The 23,138-nt window shown below is 35.8% G+C and overlaps 1 protein-coding gene across 2 annotated transcripts in view; it reads left to right on the forward strand.

Annotated features, from left to right (window-relative positions):
- The first annotated feature begins 403 nt into the window (after positions 1-403).
- LOC122719827 (protein timeless homolog) overlaps positions 404-23,138 on the forward strand; it is a 183,913-nt gene continuing 161,178 nt past the window's right edge. The window contains exons 1-15 of one of the 2 annotated variants that reach the window (XM_043946017.1): positions 404-508; positions 940-1,088; positions 1,224-1,377; positions 1,461-1,641; positions 1,717-1,848; positions 1,933-2,028; positions 2,170-2,333; positions 3,323-3,440; positions 4,499-4,761; positions 5,229-5,361; positions 5,442-5,596; positions 6,585-6,718; positions 6,787-6,946; positions 7,046-7,126; positions 12,703-12,800. In XM_043946017.1, the coding sequence (XP_043801952.1) occupies positions 995-1,088; positions 1,224-1,377; positions 1,461-1,641; positions 1,717-1,848; positions 1,933-2,028; positions 2,170-2,333; positions 3,323-3,440; positions 4,499-4,761; positions 5,229-5,361; positions 5,442-5,596; positions 6,585-6,718; positions 6,787-6,946; positions 7,046-7,126; positions 12,703-12,800 (1,963 nt within the window). In that variant the 5' untranslated portion in view covers positions 404-508; positions 940-994. Of the gene's footprint in view, positions 509-939; positions 1,089-1,223; positions 1,378-1,460; positions 1,642-1,716; positions 1,849-1,932; positions 2,029-2,169; positions 2,334-3,322; positions 3,441-4,498; positions 4,762-5,228; positions 5,362-5,441; positions 5,597-6,584; positions 6,719-6,786; positions 6,947-7,045; positions 7,127-12,702; positions 12,801-23,138 lie in introns of those variants that run through there. The other variant, XM_043946016.1, reaches the window with a different exon arrangement.

The following is a 23,138-nucleotide window of genomic DNA, read 5'->3' on the forward strand; positions in this document are numbered from 1 at the left end:
TTTAAAGAATGATTTACATATATTTTATAATAATAAATTGATTGCTAGAATTGCAGGAATTAATAATTAAAATAAATAATTAAAAAGTAAAAAAAAAAAAAAGAAAAAAGAAAGAAACTAAAATTAAAAAAAATACTTAAGAAAAGATTCTAAAAAAATTATATTCTTTTTTTATTAAAATTGCATATCTTACTTTTATTTATAATTTTTTCCCTTTTATTATTGAAAATGAATACTACATCAAAAAACTACATTTTAAAAAAATTTATAATTAAAATGTGACAGAAAAATTTATTGATTTCTCGATTCACAGTTAACAAACCGAAAGCACTCTATCGGTCAATTTCATAATAAGAGAGCGGACATTTTCCCGCGCTTTTTACATCACCTGTTGCGTTTGACGTTTCGTTGTGCTGTGCATAGTTATTTTTATGATTATTAAGTGTTGAATATTGAATGATAGTGTTAAATGCTGATTATTACGTCAACTTAGAATTTTTCTACATACGTGAGTATTAATAATAGTTTTATTTACATTTTATTTTATATAATTTTTACTTATAAAGCGAGATTAACCTCAATTACCATGACGCTAGTTGATCACATGCGTATTATATGATTACAATAAATTTTATAAATTAAATTATGATAGTTTTGTTATTTAATCATGCTCGTACTTTATGTTTTATTTATCTTTAATAAATCTGGAAAATATATTGTATTAATTTCATATAGACTTTATATCGTATAGACTTTATAGAAAGAATTTATAATATATAAAATTTGATATTAATAGAAAGTATTCAATTTCAAATACTAACTTATAGAATACTAACTCATAGATTCATTTATAATTTAGAATTATTTTACTATACTTTTGTTATTACATTGATATTTAATAAAACTATAGCGGTTTGATAGTTCCATTGCTTATTACAGGTGATCTAGTAATGATATTTAGAATTCAGTAGAAAGAGATATATATTAAATTATAATGTCAGATTATCTTTCTACTGAACTTGCAGCTACGTGTGCTGCACTTGGTTATTATGATGGATCTAAATATCATTTAGATAAACATTGTTTAGGTAAAGTAGTTTTTACTCTTATACATATATTTTGTGTATTTGTATTAAATGTTTTTGAATGAATAAATTTTCATTATATTTTGTATATTTTAAATGTACAAAAAAACATTCTTAAAATTATTAATTTGATAATAGATGTTATAAAGGATCTTATTAAATATTTAAGAAGAGATGATGAATCTCATGTTGTACGTCAATTTCTTGGTCAAACAAAATTACTTCAAACTGATCTCATAAAAATTTTTGTTGATCATTCCGATAAACTCCAACTTTGGGATGTATTATTAAGGCAAGTAATAACTTGCTCAAAATATATTTTAATATTCTATATTCTCTTTGATCCTATTACAAAAAAATTTCCTATTTTATTAGGTTAATTATTAATATAACAAGTCCAGTATTATTAATATATAATGAACAGATTCCAACTGATAAAATGCAACGTACTATATATCAAAAATTAATTTCATACACACAAGAATATAAAGTAGCATTGACTGATGATCGTATATGGGCAATATTAAGTAATCGTTTAAGTGAAATTCTTAAATTAGTAAGTTGTTTTAACTTGTGCATTGTATGTGCATGTTTAGAAGTAAAGAATCTATATCACATTTTGATCCTATAGGATAATATAGACAGAGGGGAAGAAAAAGAAATGATTATTGAACGAATTCTTATTTTTATTCGAAACGTTTTGCAAATTCCACCTGATGAAAATGAAAAACGTGTTGATAATGATGCTACAATTCATGATGAGGTATGACATTGAATATGTCTTGTTGCATAGGAATGTATTTTTGTATACTCTATTTATTAGGTTTTGTATATTCACTTTTATTAGGTTTTATTTGCGCTCAATGCATCAGGAGTTGTTGATTTGTTATTATTTATTGCTAGTAATAGAAGTGAACAACAATATCATTTACAAGTTTTAGAGGTATGTGATATATAAAATAAATGTTTTTATATATTATATTATTTCAAACAACTAGTTTTTTGTTGAAATAATTGAATTAAATTAAAATAAATCATTGCCACGAATTTGCAATGTATATTTTATATTAAGTTACGTTGTTAGATTATATCGTTAATGCTTCGTGATCAAAATGCGAGTCAATTAGCAAAATCGGGTTTGCAACGTAGTACCGCCGAAAAAGAAAAGGATGAAGCAACACTTTTAGCTGCTCGACTTAAAGAAAAAGAGAAAAAATTGGAGAGAGTGAGGAAGTATGCAAGTGCTAGGTAAGTTTAATCAGCTTTATCTTTATCTATTTATTTTTATTCTTTTCAATTTATGTGTAATAAAAATATTTTACTTTTCGTATATCTAAAAAATAAATAAATAAAATAAATCCTATTAAAGAAATGAAAAAAATTTCACATTTATTTACTTTTTTTTACATTAGCATAAGATTTAAAAATAAATATGTCGTGAATATAACAGTAATAAATAGTCAATCGTATAATTTAAGTAATGTTAATTAAAAAAGTATATAATTTATTTCTGTAATGATAATATATATGTAATAAATGTGACCTAGTTTTTGAAATAAGTTCATGCACCATCTGAGTAGAAGCTTTTATCCACTTGTTGGAAAGTGCACGTGTTTTATTCTTGTGTCGTGCATTATTCACGTCTTTTTGTTACTTGGCTGTATTTCCCGTGAAAAGCATTCTACAACTTGAAAAAGAATCAAAGAGATTGATCTTCTTTTACATTTTATGAATCGGTCGATGAACATTGGTATCGTAAATGAGATAATCCAGAATGGAATTTTATGTCCAATATTACAAAGATAAAAATGTCGAAGTAACAAAATTATATATAAAGTTATATATATATATCTAAAAAATTGTTGATCTAAAAAATTTGTAGTAGAATAAATTGTTCAGAAATCTTATGCAATTTAAATATTTTACATAGTTAAGTTTTCGACACAATTATTTTTAATTTTTAATTTCTTTAAAATTTAAATTTCGAGATAATTCAAGTAAAGATTTGATCTCGAAAATAAATGCGAGAGGTAGAAAATACTCTTTCTCGTTTAGCTTAACTCTCTGCTAGTGACAGCTGCCTTCTATCCTATTGATTAGATTTTCAGAAGTCATATATAAAATTGAATTTGAGCGTTAAGATAGAAAATTTGAAATATATTCAATTATTTTACAATAATTAATATAATAATTTTTATCCTTTTTTTTTTTTTTTGTCAATTATTCGTTATGTTTAGACATTCCCATTTTGGTGGGACTTACGTGGTGCAAAACATGAAAGCCATTGGTGAGAATCAGCTAATATGTCATAAACCGTACCAAAAAATCGAGGCGTTAAACTTTGCTCAAGATAAGGTAATTATTACTACGATTAATTCTATGATACAAAAAGCGATTTCATTAGCAATTTTTTTCCTTCCCTTTCTTTCTCTTCTTTTTTTTTTTTGAAGAGAGGGGGAGGGGGAGGAGAGGGCGGTGGTCTTTTTCAAATAAAGGAAATGAATCATCAAACCGAGAAACGATTCCATTCAATTAATCTTTGGTTTTTAACGGTAGTTCTCGTTAATGAGTAAGTAGGAAAGAAGGTTGGGTGGATTTGAATGAAAATACGGTTGTTAATTAAGGCTATCCTCGCGTAATTAGAACCGGCTCCTTGCTTAATGGCGCAGAAGCATTTAAAACTAGGTCACCGCTCTTTTCGCGGACATTTCTCTTCCTTTTCTCGTGTCTCGTGTCCTGCTCGGCTATAAAACGATCCCTTTCCCCCTTACATCGTTATTATCGTCTCCTCTACGCGGAACACCCGTATTTCAGGACAAACTTTTCCTTGCTTCTTCGTGCCCTGTTTCATTATGGACTGTCATAAATCTACCGGGTCACATGCCTGACGGCTATCCGAATTGAGGTGATCAGTGACTATATCTTCTATAGAATATACCACAAGTTTCCCCTCTCTTGATCATTCCGTTTCCTCCCCCAACATTGTCCAGGAATCTTTACATCTTTACAAAAAGCAAAAAGAAGAAAACGTGTAAAAGATATTACGTTGTTTTTCGTTTTCGAAATTAAATTATATTATATTAACCTTGTTGTAACAAAGTTTTGCAATGTGATGTTATTATGACATCGTCTTACAAAAGGATTCGTCACAAAGAGAAAGGAGATTGTAACTTTAATTTCACGAATGGTTTATTTTCATTAGCAACAAACATTTATGATAATAATATGAAATAAAATACCGTAAAATATAGTATGCAAACCAGTTCAAAGATAGTTCGAGAAAATATAATCTGATGTATAATATAATCGAATGCAATGAATTAATATATATTTTACGCTTTAATTTTTGAAAAAATAATATTTTCTAAATGTAAATGTAATAAACGCTGATCTCGATGTGATTTCAATCACAGAAAAAAATGTCGAAACCGAAAAACAAACGTCCCATGATGGATCCAAGGGGCGAACGTACTTCTACGCTAAGTGTGAGGCTGTTTTTAAAAGAATTCTGCGTAGAGTTTTTGAACGCCGTTTATAATCCCGTGATGAAGTACGCAAGATCTTGTATAATAGGCGCGACTAGTACCGAGCAAAGCGAAACAATTTGCTATCTGTGGACTTTGCGTTTCTTCATGGAGTTCAATCGGTATTACAAATTTGAGGTGAAATACGTGAGGTAAGTCTTTTATTTTCTAACGAAAAAAGAGAAATTACGAAAAATCGTAAACGTAAACGTCGAAGAAAAGAAAAGAAGATTTTTTTTCGAGCTCGTTATATATCGCATCGTTGCTCTCTTTAGATTCTTGCCTTCGAGACAACGTTTTCTATTTTTAGTACAAGCGCTTTACGTGCTCTGCTTTAAGCAACATGTATTCTAGGGATTTAAATTTTTCTTCTAATGACGTCTCATTATCATTCGAGGCATGTAAAAATATTCGAGGTAATTCGCGATCGTGATATTTCCTCTTTGTTTAAAATATTATTATTCAGAATTTTATTATTCAGAATTCAAAAAATTAGAATTCTCGTGTATTATTTCTAATTAATTTATCCTAATTTTTTGAAGTTGATAAACAACTTTTAATAGACTTTACAATTTTCTGTTTTTTTTTTTTTTTTATATAACATGATATTTATCAACAGTGAAACGATATCTACGGAAATATTTCATTTGGTACAAAGGCAAATGGAGCATTATTACGAGATGATAATTACCGACAAAAAGAAAATTCCTCTCTGGTCTTGTAGATTACACATAGCATTGAAAGCGTATCAGGTGAGGAACTGATTATATTTATTTTTGTTCGACGGAATGGACGGAAAGAGAAATACGTTTCTTTCCTTTTGTTATCACAGGAACTTCTGTACACTCTAATAGCGATGGATCAAAGCACAGATCGTGGTGTTAGAGAATCCAGCAAGGTTATTAAGAGTAACGTGTTTTATGTTCCCGAATATCGGGAAACGATTCTTTCCCAGCTTCTCAATTTCGACGAGCTTAAAATGTCTCGGTTCGTATATATCTTGTTACAACGCTAGATCAAAAGATTTTTCATCATAAATATAAGCAACGAAATATTTTTACGAGCCATTTCTGTTCACACCATAATATTATCACGAAATATTATTCCTCTCGTTTCAAAGTAATCGTCACTATTTAATTGCACAAAGAAATATTGAACGTCCTCTCGAGAATTTTGTAAAAATTTTGTAAACTCGCGAAACTTTTCGTTGGTCATACCATTTCACCGCATCTGTTTATCGAGTGGATAGGAGTGGAAAATGAAAAAGAAAAAAGACTGTTTGCTAAAAGTTTTATCTATCGCAGACAGATTGATTCACTCTCAAATCAATCGGCCTCGAACAACGAGGAGAGCTACTCCTTCCTCGTTCACCCTTCTTCTCGATCACGCTCCCCTTTCCCCATCATCGAGTCCTCCCTTGTCTGCTCCCGTCTCTTTTTCCTTCGCGTTTCTTTCTGGGAATAAACAACTTTTATCGACCTTCCGGCCGGTGAAATGGGAAAAGGCGACGGCCGTTCAACTTTTCGCGAGTTTGACGGGTTTTGCGAGGATTTCCACTACGGAAATGTAAGGGTCGGAACACACCGTGCCGCGATAGCGTCGTTACTTCGACGTCTCGGAGACGAAAACAAGAATTGACGGGTGCTGGAAACTTGGTCGGTGATGTTACGACCGGCAAACCGTGCCGCACAACGGAACTGTATTAATTTCACGAAAAAGAATATTGCTCTATTTGTAGCGAGATATCTCGAGAACGAGAATTATTTTATTACAACTGATAAAATTGGGAGATCGGTGAAAAAAATTTCTATTCATTTTCCACTCTTGCAAATGAAATGATCGGATTCTTTGATATAAGAGTAGATGTATTATTTAATCATTAATCTTATATTTGAATAATTTTATGGATTTGTGAAACGTTCGATGAAAAATTTGAAAGCGTACAATTAATAAATGTACATTTACATTTGTATAGCAAATATTTGATCGATCTTACAACAACGGCACACGTTTTCTTAAAAATGTTGAGCAACTATTGCGAGAAAAATAAACGAAGCGTAGTGGTCCAGCAAGTGAAGAACAGACGACAAAGGAATAAAAATAAGAAAAGTAAGGGAACGAAACGATGTTTTATCTTGGTTTAAAGTTGGAATATATATTCTTAATATCAAATGTAGAAGCAGAAAGTGAGCAAAAGGGCGAACAATCTCCACCTCCAAGCGTGGAAGAACGATGGGATGAAATTAGTCCTCAACTATCCATTGTGATGCGGGAAGGAACAATACCGGAAATGATACCATTCGATGCAACTTTGGATGTGCCTATAGACGAACAAAAGTATGCTTATGAGTTTAGAGTTAATTAACATCGGCAAATTATAATAATAAAAAACGTGATTTTTATCAACGTTTTGTTTGTTCGTTTTCTTGTTCTCAGAGTTGATGCTATGAAGAAGATTCAAAAGCTATTGCGGCAAAAGTTTCTCGAGCAAGCTATTGGCCTTCTTCGTGCGTCGAGGTGAGTTTATTTTTAAACAGGAATTTTATACAATTATTTATTAAGTATTTGTTTTCAAAAAGAAATATAGCTTTTTAATTTTAATTTTTCACAATTATACAATTTATCATTCATTATCTTCGATAACTTCGTTCGTTATCTCGTAACACATTGTGTGTTGTACCCTATATCGATGTTATTAATTCGTAATTACAATATACATAAATTTAATTAGTCACATTGATATTTGTTCATAATGTAAATACCGTTGCATGTTAATGAGTTTCTCTACGTCAGTTTCACATTACTGGAATTCACTTGCTGGAATAGCTTAACTGTTATCGATCCCTGTGTGATAAATCGAGGTCGAAAAGCTTGGTCAAGTATTGAGAAGCGTTTCATCCTTCCACGTCTTTCACTCTTTCGCTCTTCGTGCGCATAAAAAGCGATTTTTCCCTCACCACTGGGCAGATATGGATTTGAACGATGCTTAAAAATGTCATTTAGGGAAGAAACGAGTACGATTTCACAGAGGTGAAAATAATAGTTGATAACACTTTGGCGCAGAATTTTTTTGGTATTTGGCTCGCGCCATCACTGCGGTCGTCGATTCATGCGCCAGAGTTTCTTAATGTATTCGGTAAAATGCCTCTCTCTTCCTCTCTCTCTTTCCTTCCCTCTCTTCCTCTATCCCTCTCTCTCTCTCTCTCTCTCTCTCTATATCCCCGCTTCTACACTCTTGCTGCTAACCTCTGTCTTTTTTTTTCACGGTCGAGCACAATACGCGTTAAAGCTACGAGCTGAGTGGTTTCGGAGTATCTTCCGATCCTTTATAGGTAGTTTACCAAAGCTTTATTTATTTATTTTTTTTTTCCAAACAAAAGAACGATGCAGCGAAAATTGAAAAGTGAACAATAGCAAACGCATTGTTCCGTTAAATGAACCGTGGTTCGAAATTCAGTGGAAACTGGTTGACGAGTTTAAAAAAAATCTCGATAAATCTCGATAAATCTTTACAAAATATCAGTAAAAATTGTAAAATCCAATCCGAATAATGTTCGATTAAAATTTAAAAAAAAAAAAGAACTGTTGAAACTGTTGAAGATAATCTTTTTTTTCAGCCAAGTTCAAGCGATGACGTATTGAGACGAAAGGTCGTGTCAGTGATATTCACTTTCAAATCGAACTGTTTACATATTTATTGAGGGGGAGATTTGATTTATGGGAGAATTCGATTTTTTCCCCGTCTTCTTTAGAACCCTCCCGGGCCAATTAATTGGCCAACTGTGGCAAGTGTTTGCTCTCTTTCGACTGGTATTTACATTACATTAAATCTGAAAGGGATGGTCCGTTCTTGAAATATGTCAATGCATGTCTGAATGAACCTTAAGCGACACCGAACCCTGTCCCTTTGAAGTGTGTTCCGCCTCTAAATATACTCACGAGTCTTTTCCCTTCGTTAAGTTGTTTCTCCATTCCGATCCTTTCGAAGCTGCTAGCTTTAATCGTCGCTTCAATTCGCTTTTGCGGTATTATACTGCTTACTTTCGAGATCAACTTATCGATGAGAATAAGTTCACTTTTAATATTTATTTCAACTCTCTCAAAGGATTTCATTTTCACAATACCGTATATACCAATTATACGTATCAGAATTAATTGCTGGAACGGATAAACAATTATATTTAAATATTTATCAAACAATTAAGCAAAGCGATAAAAATGAATTCATCTTCTTTATTAATTTTTCTTTATATCCATACACGTATATTCCATTTCTTGAATTTATTGCATCCCTTCAATTGAAGATACCCTTCATTTAAATAACTCCCCTTTTTTTTTTTTTTTTTTTTTAATTTTAAAATTGTTTGAAGATGATATCTGAGAAAGAAGTATCCTTAATATCAACAAACAAGATTTCGAGCAAAGTCGAAAACTTTGCTCGCAGTTGAGACACAATCTCAAAGGTACTGGGAGAGGTAAAACAAAAAAACTGCTTCATCGTGAACAGCCTCTCTCTCTCTTTTTCTTTCTTTCTCTTTCTCTTTCTCTCGTAAAACCGGTGAGTTATAGCCGTTCCTACAGATTTTTCTTTAGGCAGTATCATCGCCACAGTACTTCCACTGTAGTACTTTAGGAGATTGTTCGTAATATTCCATCGTCCATTTTATGGGGTGGGAAGGGAGTGGAAAGCTTTGCCATAGCTGGTACACAATGGAAGCTTCTGGTTCATGCCGACCTTGTGCATACAACAGGATAAAAGGAAGCAGCAGACTGTTGACTGTGTAGCGTATAGTAGGCTCGGGGATATTAATAACACATTTATGGTAATCTGCCGGTATTACGGTAAACAGTGTAATGCTTTGAATTTCGTTTCATTCGTTATATATATATATATCTGTACGATGTGCAGCTTGTCCTTGAGAAGCGACGAAGAGTTTCCGGTGATCGCGTTCCGTTTGCTTAGCAAATACTCTCTGCCGCTTAGATACCGACTCAAATCCTCTAATTTTCTACTTACACCGTCCGCCTTCGGCGCCGGTGGCAAAGTGTGCTGACTTTGGCGCAAGCTTGGATAATTCAAAGTCGTAGGATAATTAAGGAGAAGAAGCGCGGCTTTCGCCGCCTTTCTTTTTCTTTTAAACGATTCGAATAATCAACGAATTCTTATTTGCCCCCTAAAAGCTCTTCTTGCAAAGGCTCTTCTTCGAGGTTTCGAGGATCGAGATCCTGGCTTTTTTAAGTTCAAAAGTAAATGTAGCGGAATCGAGTCGTGTTGAAATCATTGAAATTATTCATTCCTGTAATATAATAATATTCCTCGACGTTGCAAAATTAATCGAGAGCACGATAATTTCGTCTAGAAATTATTAATAACGTCGATTTGTGACGATATCGACGTGATATCTTTCATATTTTTTTTTTTTTTTTTTTTCATTATAGAATTAATAGTCATCGATCGACACCCTTTAGGGCCAATTTATTCTAATAAGTGATCCTGTTTCGTCCGTTCCCTTAAAAGATGAACAGGGTTTTGAATGTCGTTCGTGTGTCAAGGGCGAAAATCGACGCCTCGAAATTATTCGTTCCGTGTCTGGCAAAGGAGCCGGTTCGGGCGATGGGATTGGAGGGTTGGTCGATGGGGAGGGGGAGGGCGCGTCTGAGAGATTCCATTGTCGCGGGACTTCAAATCGAGGGATAATGGGGATTGTATGGTACTGGATTTCTATTCAGACAGCCACCAGCAGCGACCCCATACGAGCCACTTCTTCTGCCCTGGGGACAGCACGTACCCTCCCTCTCGCCCCTCCACACCCCTCCCGCTGCATCTTCACCCTTTCCCCACCCGCTTATTGGATTCTCCCCCACGAGTCAGGGATTTTGCACTCTCGAAAGTAGCCAGACTTTTCTGACCCTCCCCTCCGGCTTGACATGCTCTGTAAACGGATTAGGTTTTGTTGTAGAGGAAATGAATTGCGTTCCGCAATTGCGTTTTTTAGGAACAGTGCATGCAGTTAATCGCGTTGGTTCCAGAATTTGTTTGTCCATTGGACGAATATCGATCGATTCTGTAGATCTGTAAAATCTGTTCAAAGATAAAAGATGTACCGTTTTGCCAACTTTAAAATTTTGAAACCGAGGATGAACACAACAATGAATTAGTTAAATTTATCAGATATTCTGTTACAAGAAAATTGTATATTGTTAATGAATATACACGCTTCCCAGTTGTCGAATTAATCTGAAGAGATTACATTCTTCCATTAGCGTAAATAATTGTACGATCGTAGGATAATTTTCCATAACATGTATCATTCGTCGATTAACATAACTTTTGATAAAGTTATTCGAATTATTATTATCTTGAAAATTCGATCATTTGAAATATTAAAAGAACACAGGTATTATCGATACACAGAGATACTCTATTATCTGGATACAGAAACGGAATTCTAAACCTTGGTACAATGTCTGATTATTGGATTAAGAGCAGGGTACGAGGAAACAAGGTACTTGTAGACTCCGAGGACATTGATTTCAATAGTTTTTCGCTTAATGGGGATGCCATTTACGGGTATTGTTGCGGTAGAACGATAAACCGTATCTCTCTGTCCGGGGTACATTTATCGAGCAAGTGGGACCACTAGACGCTCGACTTCGTTGTCCAATCACGTTCCCTCGTCTCTAGCGTTCTCTTTGAAGATGGCCCGCCTTTCAGAATATTTCTACGTGCAGCAGTTTTTTAATGAAAATTCAAGGCAGGTGAAAAAAGAGAGAGAGAGAGAGAGAGAGAGAGACTGAAAAGTCAGTCACCGTCTGGCATAGTGTTAGAAATCTTCCGCCATTAACTGCACCCTTTTTCATGAGTGCTCCTCGTCAAGGTGAAGACGTGATTTTAGCTTTGTCCTCTGGTCACGTACATCGACTTTCTCCTTTCCTTGATGCTTTTGGATTCTCACAGGGAACAGAACTTTCGTAAAACGATCTTCTCTCTCGCTCCGCCTCTTGCGAAATTGCTTTATGAAGGACGATCCTCATGCGAAGCAATCAGTATTTCCTCCACTCTGTTCGCCAAGTTATAGCTTTGTTTCCTGTAACTCGTCCATTTCAAACGTTCTCGCGATTATCCCTCATAGATCTCATTTATGTTTCTTTCTCCTTTCTTTTCTCATCTCTGTTTCATTTATATCGTGCATGCATATAAATATTTGTCACAGAGGAGGTTATCTATCGGAAATATAACGGAATATTTTGATATTCCGGGTTATTTGGATAACAAACTGTATCACGCGTTATCAACGTCGAAAGAATCTTCTAACAACGAATATTTTTTTTTTTTTCGAGGAAAAATTTCCACGTCTCTTTACTTCCAGTAAATTGGGAATTTGATCGAGCAAGATCATTGATAAGAATAGAAATCGGGAATGAATTCAATGAAATTCTAATGGGGATCGGGGGACAGATGCGCCATCGCCTTTTCCTCGCGATTTTTTATTCATTTTCCACGCGGCTGACTTCGTCAGCTTTTATCACTCCAGGTATTTTAGAACACGGCTACTTGGCCGGGATTATGTATGTATGCATGTATACAGACAACGTCGAAGGTGGATGGAAGAATGGAGGGTGTGAACACTTGACGCAGGCAGCCGGATGTTGGTGTAGATCGCGGTGAGGTTCTCGAGAGAGCCTTCCACCGAGACCCATTGAGATTGCCACTCGGACCTCTTTCCTCCTGTCTCACCCTTTCGCTGCTCTTCGCCGTCTCATCTTCCGCGTCTTTGCCACTCGAGATAATGAAACATGTCATTAAGTGTCTCGCTTTGTTTAATCACTCTAATCTCGTTTCGCACGATATACGATTTTATCTCTTCACAGCGTGGTTGAATTTTTATTCGATATATATATATATATATTTTTTTTAAATATAATATATTTTAATAATTATTCCTTTACAGGATTAGTTAGTTTAAGGATCGAGAAAAATAATTATCAATTAAATAGCGAAAATGGTTTAAGTTATCGTTATGTGTATCGCTTTATAATATCTTTATAAAATTGTGGAGGATGCATTCTAAATATAGGAAATCGTTTTACAGGGAAGTCTGGCCCGAAAACGATTGTTTCGGGAGAGCTGATATTACACAGGAGGAGGAATTCCTAGCGCTACGTGAGATATTCTTTGCAGATCTGGGCGGTGAGTAGAATTTTCATATTTATGATTCGAAGTGAAAGCTTTACGCGAACTATTATTATTATTTATATTTGAAATTTGAATCTTCGTAGTTTAATAATGGATAATAAAAATCAATAAGCGTAGAATTATAACGTAAAAGTTTTATCAAAGAAGAAGCTAAGTAAACAGCTCTTTTTTTTTTTTTTCATGAAAATGTCTATAATTAATCATCAATTAATCCCCTTCTTTTCGATCTTTAATAAATAATTTTTCATCCTGGAAATAATATTTCTTGAAAAGAAAGCGAAAACATTTTTCTTATCTATGATCTTTGTTCACGTGTTCGAACAATATCCATCGCATTGAAAAAAAGGCGTAGATTTTTTAATACACGATTTTCGGTAGCGGTAAATTGAAAAGGAAACTTAATCCCTGGCTAATACCGTGCCCCGTCTCGAAGATCGTTCAAATTAAATTCTGGAAAATATCGTGCTAACGAGATTCTCCAGAAAACGAGACGACATATATTTGCAATCTCCTGTAGGCAGGTTGAGATAAAGTTAAAACTTCGTACTTTGAGAGCAGTGGCCGTTAGTACTTTTTGCCCGTGCTCCTTCCCACCCTCCCGCTGGGATTGCTTGTATAACTTGAATTTATCGAGAAAATTATATTCTCTGTACACACAGCCCCGTGAGAAACTTGCGGATGCTACTTTTGGTGGCGCGCGATTATAAAGTGGAAAGTCTCTTATTACGGTGGGACCTAAAAGTAATAAGCCGTCCAATTTAATTCGCAGAAATTTCGTAACTAACCGTCGAATTTATTGGATTAAAGATCTGATTCCTCTTTACAACGATCGTGAAATTTCCACTCGAATTATTCCTTAAACGTTACGGTCTTTCTACTCTCTATAGTTCCAGTAAGCACCTCGTTTTTATATCGCATTATATTATGTTATTATGATATATTCCTGATATGAAAGGATTATTAATATCGTTACAACTGTCGAAACATCGATCGACGACGCTTCGACGAATATAATTTAATATTATATATATTACACCATACATTCTTTGCGATATCATAGATCTTCGTTCTTCGATCGTACCGCATAATTTATCCACGAACACTGTGAACAAATAGTTCACACAGCGCGTCTCTAATATTCTCTTGGTGTCGAGATACGCAAGCTTTTTTCATAAATTCCGAATATATAACGCGTGTACAAAGGATATAAACAACCACTTGAAGGGGATGGAAAAGACTTTCCCTTCTTTTCCTCGTCGTAACAGGGAAAAAAAAAAAAAAAAGAAAAAAAAAAAAAAAAAAAGAATCGAAGAGAGCATCGTCGTTGACCGAATGAACGAATGTTCAATCGAGGTGTCGTCTTTCATCCTCATCCGACCGTGATTTTTTTTATCCAGAGTGCATCCCCCTCGCTCTATACGCGCTCTCACCGATACATTACCGTGCGCGATGCTTTATGATGAATAAATACGCGGGATTAATTCGTAGAGATCCTTTAGGTACGAAAATTTCTCGCAGCGAGAAGTACACGCATATAACTCCCGTGTACCCGTATGTACATTTATTTACTCGCGTTTGAAATTTCAACGTAATAGCCGGGAGCCTGCAATAAAATGCTCCTACGGATGGCTCCGACGGATTCAAATATTCATTCTCGCTTTTTTTTTTCTCTCCTCCCCCTTCTTCTTTCTCTCCTCTCTTTCTTTCTCTCTTTCTCTTTTCATTCTCCCCCCTGCTTCTCTCCCTCTTGCTCAAATTTCCGTAAGAATAAATTAACGTGCTGCCAGATACTCCTGGTAAGGAGATATTAACAGGGAGGAGGAAAAAAAACTTATAAACACGGTAATTTTACTCATAGGGGGAGGGGAGCCGCGCGGGAGCGGTTTGTAATAACTGGCACGTACATCACGACACAAATTTAATTAAACACACCCTCGGTATTCATTTCACGCTTCTAATTTATGTATGAATAACTATGCCGTGCAGCAGCAGCCGTGATTTCGTGATGATGCGTTCCATCTACGCAGGGATCCGAATATACAGTTATTATCTATCTTCTGCGTTTATTATAACGCGGCTGGAACGGAATCAAATTCGTTCGAACGTTTTCGATGACGCGTTAGACGGTTTCTCGATTTCCTTCGTTTTACGCGTTTTCATCGGATTGTCGCGATTCTTAACGAAAGTGAAACAATAATCGAATCTCTCTGCAGATTGCAGCAGAGGGAGAAATCGATACATTTTAATCGAGAGAGTATATATAATTTTCTGTGAAATATTAAAATTGATAAATTATAAAGCGGAGAATTATTGTACGGGGAAGATTGATCGGTATTGATCGTGCTAAATTGGCACGATCACCATGGTTTATCGGGTATTAGCGTAATTTATTTCAAAGAAAATTTTTATCTGTGCTTCTCCCTTTTTTTTTTTTTTTTCGGTTGAATCAACTTATATTCCGTTTATCATTTTACTTAATTAGGGATCATCTTGTATCACTTTTGTCGAAATTTTTTGTTGTACCGATATATATATATATACGGTAGCTCGTGCAATTAATTCGAGATTATAACTCACATTCTATTTTTCTGCATTCTCTGAAACCGAATACGCGATTCATTTTTTTTTTCTCCTCTCCCTTCTCCCATTCAATGGAAACAGATTTCAATTTCAGTTGAAATTTCGCCCGCGCTTTTATCCGCAAACAAATTATTTTCTTCATATATCACTGTTTCCTGTAATGCTAAAAAATTTTTTGTTCAATCTCGTTCCTCCACATCGAATTTACATTCGAATATAATACCAGAAATGTTTTTTCAAACGCCATGAACTTATCGCTATCGACTTCGATTTATGGCATGTATCAAAGGGACTCGGTGTGTTCTCGACGTCGAAAAAGAAGAGAAAAAGTAAGAAAGAAAAAAAAAAAAAAAAGAAAAATGGATCGACAAGCGCGTAAGAACGCGGAAGAAAAATAGCGATAAGATAGCGACGACTGTTCGTTATTGTACGTTTGAGGTGTGCGTGACAAATAAATCAATTGACTCCGTTTCACTTCGCAAGATTCGATCGTTGTTTTCTCCTCTGTACATCTCCTTTGCATTTTATGAGCACTTGGCCGGATGTGTTTGCAGGATGCATCTGCCTTGCATAATATAATAATAAACAATAAAGCGTCTCTGTTCCATCTTGATAAAAATGTGCCACAAAAATCGGAGTATATTTCACGAGATAGAACAATCTCCTTTTTTTTCCCTCCCTCCCTCCCTCCCTCCCTTCCCTCTGCGTTTTTACGCCGAGAAAATAAATATTCCGCTTACGTCGAGAAAAATTAGTCGTCCGGTGGAATCTGGATTTAGTCCGGTGCAACCGAGGACGATATACAATTTCTTCTTCTCTTTTCCTCTCTCTCTCTCTCTCTCTCTCTCTCTCTCTTTCTCCCCCCTCTCTCTCCTCGTTATCATTTCGTTACGAATTCATAAATGGAGCGGAATCGATAATTTTTCGTGCGTTTAATTTCGAAAGTAATATTAAAAAGAAAAAAAAAAAAATTCCCCCTAAAATTCCAGCAACCGTGTGCTGGACACGATTCCACGAACTTTACTTTATTACTTATATATGGATAAAGTTTTCTCGAGATAACTAAGCGTACTGTACGACGCATTCGTACACGTAATGCAGTAATGCAACTTTTTTAAAAGAAAAAAAAAAAAAAAAAAAAAAACAAAACAAAAACGTCGTCCACGACTTTTTTATTTCTCGATAAATTCGTACGATAAAAAGACGGCGTTAAATCTTCCTCGGAAGAGTTGTTTATAAATCGTTGATCCATAAAGCCGGATGTTTCGTAGTCGGTCGAGAGGATTTTATTTATACGTGTTCTTGCGTAGCTGTATAAAAGAGAGAGAGAGAAAGATAACCTCGCTATCAGATACGTATACAGTTTCATCGAATACTGCTTTAGCGTGAGGTATTGCGCTACAAGAAAAGGCATCCTGTAGCGCAATTTCTCTTTCTCTCTCTCTCTCTTTCGCTACGATTCTAACTTGTTGGATTGAATACTTGATGGATGCATCAAAACAGGGGAATCGTATATAGTATCCCTCTCTCTCTCTCTCTGTCGAAGTCGAAGGTTTGACGAATGAAGACCGAATCGAGAGTCTGGTTTGCAAGTCTGGAGGCGAGTGAAATTTGCATGGCTGCCAACCCAGGGAAACGATCCTCGCCATATGTCCGCCGTTCGTCTTGTTTTTCATTCTTGCACGCTTTTACGGTCCATAACTTAACGTCTTCCGCCTACGCAAGTATCTTTCCTTACGTTACGATCATTTTATACGTTTTGTTGCACACGTGCCGGCTCGAGCGTTGCGTAACGTTCCACTGTTCCTCAGACATGCAAACGTACGACGGGAGGGTGGCATCCCTTCTCGCTGACGTACTAGAATAAACTTGTTTACCTGTTCCCTCGTCCTCGCCAGATTCCTATCCCTTCGAAATCAGTCACCTTTGCGACAGCTTTTTCGGGAAAGGCCTCTACGTGGGTGGAATAAAGTATATATGATATGAGGCCCACGAACGAGGGTGAAAAGATTTTCTATTAGATTTGGAATAAGTTGAGTAGTTTCGATTTTGTTTCGAATTTTTTTTTTAAAAGATCGATTCCGTTTTTAATTTCACGTACTTTCATCATTTTTTTGACAAAAGACGAAAACTCAGTTTTGGAAGATCAGGAGGAAGAGTATCCAGAGATAGATAAAATTACGTTCTTATTTGATCAATCAGCTATCAGTTTCTGAATGGTGGTACGATCGTGCAGGAATCATAACTCGGAATGGTATCTCTGATTGCATCAAAAGTACGCCGCCTTCTAAGAAACGAGATCAGGTATGGTACGTTAGCGAGGTGGAAAAGTGGTTTTGAGAGATTTACAGAGGGAGCTTTATTGAAAAACTTGTTCCTTGCATCGAAGAAAATATAAAATCGCGAAAAGGTTGTCGAATCGCGTGGAAAATACGGATGACCAACCACGGTTATTCCACCGATATTCCGTTTTCTTCGTTCTTCGATCTTCGTCGAATGAGCGGCAAAAAAGAAGAAAAAAAAAAAAAACATTCGCGCGGATACAGGGGAAAAAAAAGAAAAATTGTTGTACAATTTTTCATGTAATTGTCCGCGTCACTTTTATCCCACCCGTCAGCTATTATTTATTATCATAGTTGGCACAGGTTTATTTATAATCCTGTTATTTATGACGACGGCTCGGTATCGTTAATTTCATTTCTTTTTTCACTTTGGGAATCAGTATCGACGAGCAGCCGTTATTTTTCGATAAAATATGAGCTATCATCCGCACCCGTTGCAACCCCATCGTTAAACGATGTTAGGGAAAATAAGCAGTCGATCGCTCTTTATGCAAATATATCTGGCGCAAAGGAAATTGTACAATAAAATCTCCGATAAAATCGAATTGACGACAGGATTAATTAGAAATATTGATTTTTTTTCTCGATCGAAAGTGACGATTATTTTTGGATAATATTTATTTGGTCGAAAAATACAAAAACTTTTGAAAGTTTTTTTCAAATATATCGATAAGTTTTTACAATTTAGAGGAAATTATTGGACGATAAAATTTGATTTCTTTTCAACAATCGTATACAATTATCGTATATTTTGAGAACAATAGTAATTTTAATTGTGCAAGTTTTTTTTGGAAACGTAACGTTTGTCTGTATATTATTTTTAACCGTAAATAAAACAAAGCATTTCTACGCATGTTTTACACATTGTTGAAGAAACAATGACCGAATCAAACAATCGATTTGAAACGCTCGAGCCAAAGTAGAGGCGGAAATTTACACTCTCGCTCGCTCGCTTGCTCGATCGCTACCATATGCATACACGTCTACGTCACCCTGACGTTGTTTCTACACGGTAGAGAACGTCACCAATTTACCTAGAATCGGTATAGATTGTTCGCCTTTCACAGGTCGAATTGCAATTCGCAGCATTGCTCCACGAAATTATTGTGCAAACCAATCTGCAATTTGCTATTTAATTCACAATGCCCCGTTTAAATTTACAATTGCGACAATTATGTATCTCCTCGAGCTATTATTACACGCAATATCTATCACGATGATTTTGGCCAGTCTCGCGCCACTCTCATATTTTGTCGATATTAGGGGGAGATAAAAGTTAAAATTATCCATCGTAGTATATATATATTTTATATATATTTTAAAAATTTTATATTATTTTATATATATTTTTATATTATTATACATATTTTAAAAATTTTATATTTTATTTTATATATATTTTAAAAATTTAATAATAATTCAACAACAATTTTTGAGATAAATTTTATTTTCCTATCCAATTACTCGTATTCTTCTCGAATCACGAATCTACGTTGCTCGAAAATAAAACGAAAATAAAAATTTGAAATCGCGATGTCGTTAGATTGTGTCAACTTTAATTCGAATCGATACACAAATGATATATCGTGTGTTCATCGCGAAAGAAAGGATGACGCGTGCAGAGGCGACGTTTATCGGTGTTCACCCGTCAGCCGGACAATCGTGACGTTAATGTTTCTTTTTCGGGCAATTTCTCTCTTCGCGGATGGCACAATAACTCTTTCGGTAACGATCTATAACCATTAACACCGTTGACCGTCGTTGACTTGACCGTTCCTCCGTTTTTCGTTCCCGCACTCTCTCGTTTCCTTGCTTTTCCACGCCTCCCATTTTTAGATTCATCTTGCGAAGAATGGTTCACACAAATGAAGAAGAAGGTCGTTCGACGTTCGTTCGTTGAAAGGAGGCCGAATTTTCTCTTCTCTCTTTCTTCCTTTTTTAAGCTCGTTTTAAGCTCGTTGAGGGACAAATCTCCTTAAAAAGAAAAAAAAAAAAAAAAAAGAAAGGAGGAAGAGAGAGGTGTATTCAACGCTCTTTCGATACACACTCGTCGTTATCTGCGAACCTGTTATAAGCTATACAAATGGTATGCAAGGGGACATCGAGGGTGCTTTACGTTAACTGCAATGCGACTCCCCCTCTCTTCCCTGCACCCGGTTAATGAAGTTATGATTGAAGGTTAAATTCCATGAAATTGCCTCGGTTTAATGGGTACGCGCCTCGCTATGAATGCAAATCAATGTTAAAAATTCGGCGCGGGAAACGGCGGGATCGGGTCCAACCCCCAAGTAACGATTTTTTCAACGCACCTTTGGGAACGGCAATTAACCCGAGAGAGAGTGAGAAAGAGAGAGAGAGAGAGATGTCCGTATATTATATTTACGGACGTGCATCGAGGTAATTAACAACGATTCGATATGATTTAGGGGAGGGGGGGGAGAGGCTTAGGTTTTATTTATAGAGAGGAAATGAATAATGGAGTGGAATCCCGTGAATTATCCCTTTCCGTGATTTATATCGCGGAACAACGAATCAACAATGAAGGAACGAAGAGGAATTAAATAGATATTTCTTTTATTATTCCAATATCATAATACATTTCCATTTTTGTAATATTTAATATCCTTTCGCGTATAAATGTAGAAAAAAAAAAAAAAAAAAAAAAAATATTGGGAAGAATTTAGGACGAATATTAAGCGAGAATTCGTTTCGTCAGAATAAAATTTCGAATTCATAATTTTTTTCACAGGTCGCTTAATTAAACAGATTGTTGAATAAATGTACAAAGTTGATGTACAATTGCGCGCGAAGAGCACAATTGTATTTTTACGAGTCGAACAAAAGTCGACATATTTTTGAATCCGGCGAGCATAATTTTAAACAGGAAGCGGCGCGTCGCGTTAGGCGACGATGTGAGCAAATACCGGAGCAAAAGAAAAAAGAAAAAATAAAAAAGAACGGAATGTTGAATTTATATTTTCTTCCGCGTTTAAAATATATTCCGTGTGATGGAATCGCGCGCGGTCGGAATTGTCGGAATCGTAGAATAAGGTTTCGTAGAAGAGAGGGTTGAAAAGAGAAGAAAACGAGGAGGAGGAGGAGGAAGAGGAGGAGAGGAGTTCACAATCAAACTCGGTCTCGTGTAAATAACAGAAATCTTCCCCGGGTCCAAGGTCAAGTGGTTTTCCACAGCACTTGAACTCTCGCCGTTTCTGTTTTCGCTTCGCTTCGCACTTTTCCGCTCGTTCCTTTCCTAGTTTCGCGCTGTTTGAATGGGAACGTGGGCGCATACCTTTATCCGAGAGCCTACGCCCCTACGCCCCTAAAATAATAATGCATTTGCAAGTTGCGTAGAAATTGAATAACAGTCGTGCTTGAATAATAGAGATATGTAAATGGAAGTTGGTATGCGCGAGGTGGCGAGAAACATAGACGAGATCATTTATATTGTATCCGAGCCATTGTCTTCTTCTCCTGTTTCACATACAGCGTTTTCGGAGAGATCGGTTCGGTTTTTTCCTCTCTCTCTTTCTCACCCCTCCTTTTTATAATCTCGTCTTCCTCCCTCTCTCCCTCTTTCTATTCCTAGTAGCAAAGTTTCTATTCGTAGTTCGTTTTCTTCTTCGCTTTATCCTCGAAGTTTCTTGCCAATCTTACACAGCATGTATCCACGATATTTTTTCACGTTTGTCTCGAGTTTCATCGAATATGTCTGTTTATGCACCGATCCGAGCTGATTTCTTCGTCTCCTCTCCTTTTCGAGAGGAGAAGAATCCGCCAACCCTTCGGGGGTCGTTCCGCTCTTTCGCTTTCAGTTCTCGTTTCTTTAATGAGAAGAAAAAGAAACGGGAAACCGTAGCTCCTTTTTCTATCCTTTTTCCACTATATTCTTGTTTTGCACCTCTACCGAGGTTCTCTCTTCCCTTGTTCGGTACGCCTTTTATCGACGCTTAGACACGTCGGCTCTTTCCTTTCTTCGAGTCTCTTCTTCTCTCCTTTCCCAATATTTTCGTTCTCTAATGTAATCATTTTCTTCGCAGTTCTCTTTGTCTCTTGGTTTCTTGGCAATTCGAGATGCGATTTAGATCGATATTTCTCAAACGTGAATCAAGAATTAAAGGACATTTTATTTCGAAAAAGCTCGTCGTCAAGTTTGAACAAATGAGTGAATCGAAGACAGGGAATAGTCATCCTCGGATTTATCATTGAACCGTGATTTCGAGATAAAAAAAAGAAAGATGGAAGAAAATAAAAACAGTCATTAATCGCGTATATAGGTATTTATTTGAACCGATAAGGAAAGGAATATAAGAGCAGAGAATAATTGGTTAGATTGGAGAAATAGAGATTTACCGACCTTTACTTTTAACAACTTTCGTATCAATAATAGATATTGATATGGGAGAGGATAAACTTAAACACGCCCATTTATTTTTATTTCGTATCGAGTGTGTACAATTTTAAGACGTAACTTATTCCCAGCAAAATGTATTTGCAATATGAATGAAGTTGAAAGAGAAGAAGCTCTGTTTCGTTTACTTATCAAACATTTTAATTAAGATTGATGAAAATTAAAATTTCTCGTATTTCCAATTTTTCAATCATCGGCAAGTGTATCAACAAGGCGCGTTTTTTCGAATTAGGAAACACACATGTGTAATGTTCCGCGTAAGAGAGTTAGCACGGTAGAGTACGAACGAAATACATCATTCTGGCGGCACATACCTTCAAAGCCGAAACCGAACCAACCGGATCGTACAGTGAATTCCAGTCAGACTATCTAAATCGGATTTAGCGCTTCCTCTCAGAAAATATCGAAAATTTTTCCAGGTCCGTGGATCCCGTTTCCACTCGAGTCTCTCGTTTTCCACCAACTCGATTCCACTCGGAATTCTCCCTCCTTAATTATTTATAAAATTCCACTTTAAAATTCTATTTTAAATAATTATCTCGCGAATTAGAAAACCGCGAATAATTGGGCAAAAGGAAGTAGAAGAAGAAGAAGAAGAAAAATCGGCTCTCGTGCGATCGTTTCGCCATCCTCAATGGCGGAAGAGGCAATCTTCTTGGTATTTCGATCAGCCTTTCGGCTCCTTTCATTCGCCGACTCTGCATGAAACTTTCGATGGAAAATTGAATTCGAATCGATGCATCGCCGAATCGAACGCGCCTCCGGTTATTTATTTCGTGGCGGAACTTACGCGCGGATGAAGGGATGCAGGGATTGAGGAAGAGGATTCTCTTGGAGTCGATGACTCAATAACCAATTACATTCTTCTCCCTCTGCCCCCCTCCTTTTTTTTTTTCTAAAGGAAAAAAATTTGATCGCGACTCGATCTGGGGGCGCGTTGATATACTTATGGAAATTGGCATCGAACTTTCTGGAAGGCGGTGAACTGTAAAATACGAT

The sequence above is a fragment of the Apis laboriosa genome, unplaced genomic scaffold (genome assembly GCF_014066325.1).
Source record: "Apis laboriosa isolate Shangri-la unplaced genomic scaffold, ASM1406632v1 scaffold9_cov152, whole genome shotgun sequence".
Classification (NCBI taxonomy): domain Eukaryota; kingdom Metazoa; phylum Arthropoda; class Insecta; order Hymenoptera; family Apidae; genus Apis; species Apis laboriosa.